Source organism: Miniopterus schreibersii, assembly GCF_964146895.1.
Source record: "Miniopterus schreibersii genome assembly, chromosome: 20".
NCBI lineage: Eukaryota > Metazoa > Chordata > Mammalia > Chiroptera > Miniopteridae > Miniopterus > Miniopterus schreibersii.
Window position 1 is genome coordinate 26,312,995 of NC_138122.1, and position 10,652 is coordinate 26,323,646.

Genomic DNA, 10,652 nt, shown 5'->3' on the forward strand with positions numbered 1-10,652 from the left:
TGCAGCCGGGCACTTTTAACTGGGTTTGGTCGGCGCTCGGACAGCTTTGTTCGGTTCTGAGGAACCTTAACTTCGAATCTCGCCAAAATTAGCCGTGGAAACTCCGCTGCGCTTTCCCAGCCAAACCCGGCTCGGCGTCTGCGGGTCCTTCCCCCGGGGCTCCGCGGGCCGGGCTCACGATCCTCTCGCGAGGCGCGAGGCTGGGGGGCGGGGCCGGGGTGCTGCGGGCGGGGCCGGGGCGGGCTCTCTGCCGCTGGTCCAATCACAGCCCGCCGCTCCGCAGCCCGGCGGCCCATTGCTGGTTGCCATAGCTCCCGGCGTTCGCTTGACAAGATGGCGGCGCAGGCGCGACCGGGACCTCGGCGCGGCGGCGGCTGGTCGCCTCCGGGCGTGTGAGGTGGGAGCGGCGGCTGTGTCGCGCGGTCCGGCGAGGCCCGGCCATGCGCTGGCGGCCGCCCGCCCCTCTGCTCTGGGGGCTCCTCCTCCTGCTGGGCGCCCCGAGGCCGCTGCGGGGGCACCGGGCTGCGTGCGGCGGGGCGGGGGCCTGCGGGGCGGGCCGAGGGCCGAGGCGCTCGAGCGGCCAGACGCGGACTCCGCGCGGGGCTCCCGAGGCCCCGCCAACGCCGGCGGAGCCCCCGCAGCCGCCGAGCCCGCCCCGAGCGGCTCCCCGCCCAGTCTTCGTCCCGGCCTTCATCCGCGCGTCCGGCCCCGAGGTCAGCGCGTCCCTGGTCGGAGGCGCCGAGGACGTGGCCGTGTCCCTGTCCCCGCTGGAGGGTCGGGCGGGTGAGTCCGGCCCTTCCAGTGGGGCGCGGGGGCGGGGCAGGCCCGGCCGGCCGAGGAAACTGCATCCCGGGCGGCGCCCCGGGGTCCCCTGCCGCTGTCCACTGCGGAGCCGGGGTGGGGAGGCGGGAAGGGGCTGCTGTGGGCCCGAGACGACCGACCGACCGACAGACCGACGGCAGGGTCGATCAGAGAAAGCTTGCGGTCGTAATGGCTGGCATTGGCCTCAGTGTCCTAATGGGAACAGTAATGCCTTTTACTCCCATTAGACAGATGGGGACACTGAGGTCCAGAGGGGTCTCACTCGCCCAAGGTCACACAGCTCCTAAAGGGCCCACCCCTCGCTTGGAAGGGGATCCCCTCCCAGGGGGTGCACCCCCTTAGCCGCTGGGTGTCGCCACCCTGCATTCTCGTTTCCTTTAGGATCCTTGCCGGTTCCTGCTTGTGGCGCGCCCAGCAAGGACACAGGAGACTGGAGTTTGACTGTGACCCCCAGCGTGGTAAGGCCAGAGGTGGAACCTTCCCGGTAGCACCTGTGGGGACCCGCGTTTCCTACTTAATTGGACAAGGTGCAGCCATCTCTGTGCTGGAAATGCCATCCAACGTAGGCTGTCAGGTCTGGTGGACACCCATCCAGTCCAGAGGTCCTTACACCAGGGTTAGGGGTCCTTGGAGGAGTTGCAAGGACCCTCTGAAATTGTGTGTGAAAATCACGTGCCTATGTGCATTTTCCTTAGGAGAGGGTTGCCAGCTCTCATCAGATTTTACAAATGATTCTGTGACTCAAAGAAAAGCTTCCTAAACGGCTGACCTCCTCCAACACTGAGCTTGTGTGTAAGGACACTCAGGTCCGGAGTGATTAAATACCTTCCATTTAATAAACGTTTTCTTGATTGCCTAGTACTTGCCAGGCATCAACTCCAGGGTTTACAGAGGATGAGAAAGACAGATTTTGTTCGCACCCCAGGAGCCGGGGACTGTTTTTAGTAGCTTTTTTGTTTTGTTTTGATCTTGCGCTGGTAGGATGATAAACTAAAAAGCGGCCAGACAGGCTGAGTTCATTTTCAGATCCGTGTTTAGCTTTCTCTGAGCATGCAAACGCTGCTTGCTTTTATGTTAAACTGGGGATTAGGAGTCAGGGCTTGCATATGGCCAAAGGTTGGTGGGTGGAATGAAACAGAATCATGTCATCTCTGTGTACAGTTCTTCTTTTGTAAAATGAGCTGAGGCTGATGTGTGACTTTGTTTTCTGCTACATGCTCTTAGAATTGTAGATGCTAAAAAGTGCGGCAATATTTTCCTTTCAGAATGCGCTGGAAGTGACAGTGAGGCTGAAGACGGTTCTGCAGTCATGTTCCCCTAATAAGAGTGGTTCCTTCTCAGAGTCCCCATGTCTCATCCAAACCCTTCTGGTTTCGGCATCTCACAACTCATCCTGTTTAGCACATCTGCTCATCCAAGTGGAAATGTATGCCAACTCTTCTCTGGCCCATAATGCATCAGGCAAGTGAAGTCTTTTTTTGTTTGTTTTGTTAATCACCTAAGGATATGTTTTATTTTTATTTATTTTTAGAGAGAGAGGAAGGAAGAGAGAGAGAGAAAAATATCGATGTGAGAGAGAAACATCAATTGGTCGCCTCCTCTATGTGCCCCAACCGGGGATTGAACCCACAACCTGGGTATATGCCCTGACAGGTATCCAGGATGATGCTCCAACCAACCGAGCCACACCGGCTCGGGCACTATTCTATACCTTTTAAAAAATAACATAACTTAATAACTTAATAATTAACTTAAATATAGAGATCGTTCCATATGAATACACCTAGTTTCGCTGCCTTCTTTTTAATAGCTGCGTAGTATTCCATTGTGTGGCTATACCACTGTCCATTCAGCTAATCTCTTTGTCATGGGCTGCAAGTCGTTTCGAGCTTTTGATACTGTAACAAGTGTGGGCAGCAAACCTCACTGCACATACATCTTTGCATGTGAGAAAATGGTTTCGTGTTCTGCCTTGCCCATACTGGCAATGTCCTAAAATGAAGGATGTGCCGATCTTGGGGGGCCCACTTTGCATATTTTATGATACTTGGGTTTTTCGTTGGAGTGGTCCAGACAGGCCTTGGGTGTGTTTTATGTATCGCTCACCTCAGGGATCCCTCACTGTGGAATATTTGGGAATGGGGATCTGTAAAACAACGATTCGGCTTTCTTTTCCATGTCCAACACGCGGCAAAGCTGTGTCAAGGGGTCTCACAGCTGCACTTCTCTGTTGCTTGTGCTTTTCAGAGAACGTGACTGTTATCCCTAACCAGGTGTATCAGCCTCTTGGTCCGTGTCCTTGTAACTTAACAGCTGGGGCCTGTGATGTCCGCTGCTGCTGTGACCAGGTACGCACTCTGATTGCTGGGCACAAGAGTTACGGTACCTGATAGCAGGTGATGGATGCCAGCAGTTCCCCATCAGTAGCTTTTCCTTTCTTTTTTTAATCCCCACTGGAGGGTTGTTTTTCCATTGCTTTTCAGAGAGCGTGGAAGGAGAAGGGGGGAGAGAGATGTGAGAGAGAGAAACATTGATCGGCTGCCTCCCGTACATGTCCCAACTGGGGATTGAACCCACAACCTGGGTGTGCCCTGACCGGGAGTCGAAGCTGCAGCCTTTTGGTGCACGGAATGGCACTCCAACCAACTGAGCCATCCTGCCAGGGCTTGTCATACCTGCTGGCCTCTCAGAACTCGTGTCTGTCCCGCCTGCCAGCGGATCTGGCGGCGGTCACAGCAGAACCTTCTGTCCTCTCACTGCTCCTTTCTGTGTTCTTTCCAGGAATGCTCATCGAATCTAACAGAGCTCTTCAGAGAGTCCTGTTTCACGGGTGTTTTTGGAGGGGACGTTAATCCGCCTTTTGACCAGCTGTGCTCCGTTCAGAGGGCACACTCGGTCCCGGGCTGGTTTCCGTTCCTGTGTGTGCAGTCCCCCCTCTCCAACTCGCCTTTCCTCGGCTACTTCTACCACGGGGCTGTGTGAGTGTCCCGCAGCTGCCTGGGGGATGGCGCTGGCTCTAGGGCTGGGGCGCCAGTGCCAAGTCAGCCCTGGACTGTGGGTCATGTTTTTCTTGGGACCCCTCCAGAGGTGCCATGCTTAAATGACCCAATTCTCCATTCCATTCTAGATTTCAGTTAGTAAGTAGATTCTGTGTTAGAAAGAATTGGGCCTCATCTGAGTCATAGCACCAAAAAAATAAAATCGGGCCTCAATGAAAATAAATTGATTGATGGGGCACACTTCACAGTGACGATCTGTGTTGGGGGTAAGGCAGTGGGCTCATGGGGGACTTTAGTCTGCTGTCTTTCCCCTTTGTGTATGTTGAAATTTTGCAACATCATTATTATCATCATCGAAGTGAAATTCATGCAACGTACACTGATGAACCGTTAACCACTTTAACGTGTACAGTCAGCGGCATTTAGTGCAAATATTATTTTGGTAATTAAAGGCTGAAATGTCAGTGAGCGATTGTTTCTGCAGATGAGAGCTAGAGGCTTTAGCTGTCGTCTTTCTTGCTGACTCACAGCTCCTCCTCGGGAGAGCATGCTTCCTTTGACCTGCATTTGTACACTGATCCGAAGGACGTCTCAGACTTCGGTTACAAACAAGGAGATCCAGTTATGACTGTTGATAAGTCATATTTTACTGTCCCTCAGGTAAGTTCAATTTTAATATGCTAGAGCCTTTTCTTATATGCTAGAGCCTGCAAAGGAGACGGGGGAGGGCAGGGAATTGACTTGGTTTTCATGGAACAGCACTTACCGTGACTCCTCCACCAGCGGCCCCAGACTCGATGAGCAAATTAACAAGCTGTTTTAGCAAATGAACTGAAATCGGTCAGTGAGTCGGTGAATTGGCCGCTGCCGCACCTCACCCACCAGCAGGACCGGCTGCCGAAGGAGCCCTTCCCCGAGACGCTGACCTGTATTTTATGGTCTGAGTCTGTTGGGATTTCCCCTCGCCTCAGGTGACCCTGGCTGGGCAGTGTGTGCAGGATGCCCCAGTGGGGTTCCTTCAGAATTTCGACGTCTGGTGCGTCACCGACCTGGAGGCCCACCGAGAGCAGGGCGGCATCGTCAGCACCAAGATAAAGAGCGGCGCTGTGGGAGGTACGTCACCGGGTCCGGAAAAAGAGCACGGGCCTGAGTGTTTAGATAAACTGTGATCTCGTGACAACAAAAGTCACTTCTTCGGGAGCAACTGGAAATAGTGTTTGAACTGCCGACCGAGGAAGCGCATGTGCCGTGACTGGGAATCCGGCCGGTGACCCCTTGATGCATGGGAGGGCGCTCAGCCACTGAGCCACACCGCCGGCAGCACACTCGTCCTTCTGTGACGGTGACTTTCTGGATGGTCATCGCTGACATTCGGGCTGTCCTCCTCAGTTATAATTAGGTGCCCACGATGGCGGGATTCCCATGTGGTGGTGTTTGGAGGTGGGAGAGAGTGTCATAGCTGGCACACAGGCAGGCAGGCGGTGACTGTGTTTGCTTGATGATCTGTCATTCTCGTAGGTGAATACGACCCTGCCAGGCCATGCGGTGCTGCTGAAGGTTAATTCCTGTGTCCTTTCAGGCGTCGTCACACCGAAAGTGACCTATGAGGAAGCATCTGACCTGGACAAATTCATCACCAGCACCGGTGTGTTAATGTTGCATGTTTTTATCGTGTCTACAAAAAACATGTGCGTCATTTCTTACAAGTTACGTGTGGTCCTGGTTAAATACATTTTCCTGACGGGTTTGAGGGGTTTCACAACAGTCGGGAAGCTGTCCCTGGGTGATGTTCGTCCATGCTTGAGAGTCATCTAGGTGACCTGAAGCAGCTCCCTCCTCCACAGAATGAGGATTATGGGGCCTCTGGGCCCCTCCGGGTCCTCAGGGTCTGCAAACCTTCCTTAAGTGTTTTCCTGAGAGCTGAAGAGTTTTTTTAGGACGGCGGAGCAGGCGGCTGATGTTGACCTGGTGGGACCAACAACAGACCTGAGCCTGAAGAGGGTCTTTAACTTTTGAAAGGTTTTTTTGTATTTGCAGACACACTTTTAAGTACTGTATCGGCCCCCCGAAACGTGAATGTGGAAGAACATTACATTTTCAGGTGGAATAATAATACAATCAGCGAAATCCACGTCAGAATTGTCAGGGCAGAGATTAACGCCCACCAGAAAGGTAACGTGCTTGAGGGTAGTGAGACTGCTTTCATTAAAAAAGTTTTTTCATCAAGATTCTCATAATTATAACATGTAAAGTTAAGTCAGACTTGTTCCTTGTTTGTACTTGTGACTTAATAAAAAAGACTGAATTTTTTGGCACGTCAAAGTGCAATTGTAGGGTAGAGAAAGTAACACCATGGGGGATCGTTTCTTTTCCTAGTGAAACGGTGCACATCGCATTTTTACTTTATTTCTAGGAGTCATGACACAGAGATTTACAGTAAAATTTTTAAGCTATAACAGTGGTAATGAGAAGGAAACATCTGGAAACCCAGGTAAGATAGTGTGTCATCACCAATCCTACAGACATTTCAGTTCAACGCTCACCCGAAAGTGATGATTATAAGTTACTATTCAGTTTTAGTTTGTGACTCTGACCTTTCTCTCTCTCTTTTGTGACACTGTGTTTTTTTTCTATAGCAACTTGAGCTTTGGGGGGTTTTTTTGGTTTTTTTGCATGAAGTGTCATAGGTAGTAGCAAGTTGCTATAAAAGCAAGACATTCTTTCTCTTTTGCTCCTGGTTTTTTGAAAAAGAGGTAAAATGTGGTGGAAATGAGCTTTTTAAGAAAGAACGAGCTGCAGAGGACGGGTTAGTGCTCACCATCGCTCACCATCTGTGGTGCGTTTTGTATTTACGTGCAAATAGCTCACCACTTGATGGGCACTGGTGTCCCGGTTATGTGGGGAATGGCCTTGCCTCCCGGGGATGTGTGATGGCGCCTTCAGAGGAGAGGTGTCAGGACGTCAGGATGTCTGGATGCCTGCAGCTTATTTACACATATGGGAGGGAGGGAGAGGCATGTGCTTATATAATACAGACGAGACAAATATGGCTGAATACCAGCAGTTGTTGAGTTTAGAGGGCAGCTGTATTGGTCTTCATGGCATTACTTTCAGTTTTTCTGCACATGGAACATTTTCATAATAAAAGGCTGGAAACAATGGGTTGGATTGATAGCTGTGGATGGGGAGAGGCCCTAAACCCGACCTTGGGGGTGAACCAAATGACTGGAGAATGGCTCCATTGAGAGGCTCCTTTGGTCTGAGTCTCCCTCGCGAGCTCCTCTGACAAACTCGACACCCGTCACTCAGCAAGTCTTCCTCACGGGCCTGCCCAGCGGACAGCCCACTGCGGACGGACGCCTGCTTTGTCGGGCTGACTGAAGGAAAGGTGCTCCCTCTCGTTTGTTGTGTTGTCTAGGTTACCAGCTCGGCAGGCCCGTTCGAGCTTTAGACACCAGCAGGATGGGTCACGTTGCGGCCTTACACCTTTGGCAGCCAGGTAATCAGGTCTGGTAACAGGATGAGCTCTTTGGTAAGCTAGATTTGGACATATCACCATAGTTTGAATTTAACACATAATCAACTTTTTTAAAGTTCAGTTGGTTTATTTAGCTGCAGGGGTGGCTGTTTTTCGTGCTTTTTTGTTGTTTTTGTAAAAAAGTTACCATTGTTTGCACCCGAGGTACTGGTTACTAGTAAGAGAGATTTAAATGTGGGATCATCTTGAGAGCCCCATGTTGCTGTTGTCTGTAGCCCAACACGGTGGGGATTGGAGACAGAATAGCTTTGTTCCAAACTATGGAGGATCTTTGCACCCCTGGTAATTACCCACGGCTGCCAGAGGGCATTGAGTTTCACTCGGAATGATCCACCACCCCAGGTATGCTGGGCTGAGAGGCCTTGGTTCAGCCCTGAAAGGGTCAGAGTAACTGTGACCTCAGCTCTCCAGGAAACTTTATTTCTGCTTATGGTTTTCCAAGAAAAACTTTGAAGTAAGTCTTTACATTTATTTAGCACAAACAGTAAGAGGATGGGCTCTCTTTTATCTTACAGCTGGGAGGGGATTGTGTGCATCGGCCACTTTCAAACCCATTTCATTTGGAGAAAACGCGCTCTCTGGCTGCCTCTTAGAAGTCGGTGTTGATGAGAACTGCACTCGGCTCAGGCGAGTGGTCCATGAATGAACTTACCTGCGTTTTGAGTGGTCAGCTTACAGTTAATTCACACGTGAATGCTAAGAACAGCACGAGTGTGGAAAAGTAGGGGTTGAATAACGTTTATGTAAAGCAATGGCAAATAACAAGTACATGGAAACCCGCGGTGCAGTTCAGAGTCGCCGCCAACGTTAATGTAAGGGAGGGGCTTCCATGGGGACTAGAGCTGTTTGGTCCACACTTGCGCAAACTTCTCTGCTGAAGTTTGTTCAGATCGCCGGAGCCCAATACTCCTAGAACTATAAAAGGGTCTAGCCAGGTGTCGTTGGGATTAACATTAAAGAATCCTTAGATCTTGTTCTATGATGTATAAAGAACTTTCCACTTAATCAGGTGTCGTTTGGAAAGTGTACAGATATGCGTACACTTCCTTGTTTCTTAACTGAGGGGAAGTTTGCATAACATAATTAATCATTTAAAAGTGAGCAGGTCGGTGGCGTCTAGTACATCCATGACGGTGTGCAGCCATCACCTCTGTTTGGTTCCAGAGCATTTTCATCTGCAGAGGGAAACCCATCCCCTCCCTGGCCAGCCTGGAGGCCCCCTGAAAATCAGAACTTCGAGGTGAGACCTGCAGGTCGGCCCCACATGGAGAGAGATTTTGCTCTCTTACAGGAAGAAGGCTATGGAAACACTCGATTTGTTAATGCAAGCAACTCATGTTGCCATGAAAGGCAACTCCAATTACAGTGATCTGAGTGATGGCTGGCTGGAAATAATACGTAAGTCACAGCTGCAAGTGTGAAGTGTGGGGCTCAGCTGCTGGGACCCCACAGTCAGCCGGCTGCAGCAGCAGAGGCCTCCCAACAGCTGTCTCCTTTGCTGTGGCTCAACTGACGTTCGTTTGGAGGTTAACACTCCATGCAGAAGACTTGTCACATCTTTTGCCACTTATTCATGATGCCCTTTTTGTTTCTAAAATAGGAAATCCACATGAAACTCAGATTGCCCAGTTGTTTTACAAGCTGTCTTTTTTTTTGGTTTTGTTAAACCTGACTCTCTAAAAATCTCCATTTTGAACACAAGGGGTCATATAGTGATGGTCATATAGTGATATAACCAGATCCTATTAGAGATTAAAGCCTCATTAACATGACTCCTGTCTAATGATAGTTCCCACTTTATGGTATCCTGGCATTGTAGAAAAACTTACTATTCTGTCCAAACATACGCCACCTCACGTTTGTACAGGCGCAGACGCCTCCGATCCGGGCGCAGACACGTCCGCTGGCAGCGCGAATGGCACCTGCCTGAACGTCCCTGCTCAGCTGGGCATCCGCATCCTCACCTCGGACGTGGGCGCGGTGGAGGGGATCACTCAGCAGCAGATCCTGGGCGCAGAGGCAAGGTCCGATCTCATCTCGCACAAGTGTAGTTTAGAGCAAGTCAGTAGAGTGGAGGGTGCTCCAGGGACGATTTATTTGCAAATGGCAGCCATCAGCAGTCTGTGGGTAAATGGAGAATCTCTCAGCTGTGTTGTCCTGAAAACGTGTCCTTACAGGTATTTACGAAGCTCTATGTAAGGGATTCCCCTCGTGTACATTTCAGCGTTTACATATGCACAGGGGGCCATTTGGAACTTCCTTAAGAGACTCCGGGTTTATACTGGTGCTGTGTCAGTCCCCTGATGTTCTCAGCAGACTGGAATTGAACCGGATGTGTCGCCTGCGCATCTCTCCTTCCCAGGGTCTCCTCGGTGAACTGGCGGTTCCAGTGCAGGCTCACCTGTGGGCATGAGGCCGACCTTCTCCCTCTCAGCGCATCAGTCCAGTTCATTAAGATACCTGCACAGTTACCCCGGCCACTGACAAGGTAACTGACCTAGTGGGCTTTTTTAGGAAGCAGGAAAATGTGTATCTTTGAAAATAAGTTTATTTCTTTAACCAACTTTCGATGGTTCTTGCCTAAAGTATGCTTTGTTGTAGCCGTTGTAATCTCCTAAAATGTTTTACAGATTCCAGGTCAATTATACAGAGTATGACTGCAGCAGAAACGACGTGTGTTGGCCGCAGCTACTGTACCCGTGGACCCGGTACTACCAAGGTAGGGAAAAGCAGATTTCCGGAACACAGATTGTGACGTTATGTGTAAAAAAATTTAAAAAGAAAAAAATTTACCGATTATGCTGCCACATCAAAGTGGTCATTATTAATGGTTTGGCTTATTTCTAGCTAAATAATTAGAAACACGTTAAGAAGTAAGTGTCGCTCACCTGATCCGTCGTCTTGCAGGGGAGCCTTTCTCGCGGTGCGTGGCCAAGGGCCTGCTGCTGGTGCTCGTCTCGGCGGCGGCCGTGCTCCTGGGGGACCCCTGGGCCAGGAGGTGCGGAGCCTGAGTTCGGCCAGCGCGGGCCCTCGCGCACCCTGGACTTCGACTGGGAGACGCGTCGCCCTCCGGGCCGTTAATAAACAGGGTCTTGTTTTGTAGGAAGTGTTTCTCAGGGGCTCTGTGTATCTCATTCGCACACGCAGCTGCCCAGATGGGCTGCAAACTGGGTTGTGCCAAAGGAGAGGGCGCCCCCGGCGGGCCGGCCGCGGTGGGCCGGGAGTCCTGGCAGTTGGCGCGACGCTCGGGAGAGTTAATGGAAAGTCCCCGAGGGACAGGCCTGTCCCGGCTC

The 10,652-nt window shown here is 51.2% G+C and overlaps 1 protein-coding gene and 1 long non-coding RNA gene across 7 annotated transcripts; one reads left to right on the forward strand and one right to left on the reverse strand.

Annotated features, from left to right (window-relative positions):
• The first annotated feature begins 329 nt into the window (after positions 1-329).
• TCTN2 (tectonic family member 2) lies at positions 330-10,461 on the forward strand. Of its 6 annotated transcripts, none has more exons than XM_081122631.1 (17): positions 330-783; positions 1,204-1,280; positions 2,088-2,283; positions 3,070-3,170; positions 3,604-3,800; positions 4,352-4,481; positions 4,793-4,934; positions 5,401-5,466; positions 5,859-5,993; positions 6,235-6,312; positions 7,240-7,320; positions 7,875-7,986; positions 8,651-8,757; positions 9,227-9,383; positions 9,722-9,847; positions 9,990-10,078; positions 10,267-10,461. In XM_081122631.1, the coding sequence occupies exons 1-17, from the start codon at positions 441-443 to the stop codon at positions 10,368-10,370; spliced, it is 2,241 nt and encodes a 746-aa protein (XP_080978757.1). In that variant the 5' UTR covers positions 330-440; the 3' UTR covers positions 10,371-10,461. The 6 variants fall into 6 exon arrangements, with proteins under 6 accessions (XP_080978757.1, XP_080978758.1, XP_080978760.1 ...); XM_081122632.1 differs by having other exon boundaries at positions 354-783; positions 7,875-7,990; positions 8,655-8,757; XM_081122634.1 differs by lacking the exon at positions 7,240-7,320 and having other exon boundaries at positions 354-783; positions 7,875-7,990; positions 8,655-8,757.
• LOC308549676 lies at positions 9,324-10,337 on the reverse strand. Its single transcript, XR_013997777.1, has 2 exons — positions 10,248-10,337; positions 9,324-9,480 (listed from the first exon to the last, which is right to left on the reverse strand). It is a non-coding gene; the product is annotated as an uncharacterized lncRNA (long non-coding RNA).
• Positions 10,462-10,652: the final 191 nt, after the last annotated feature.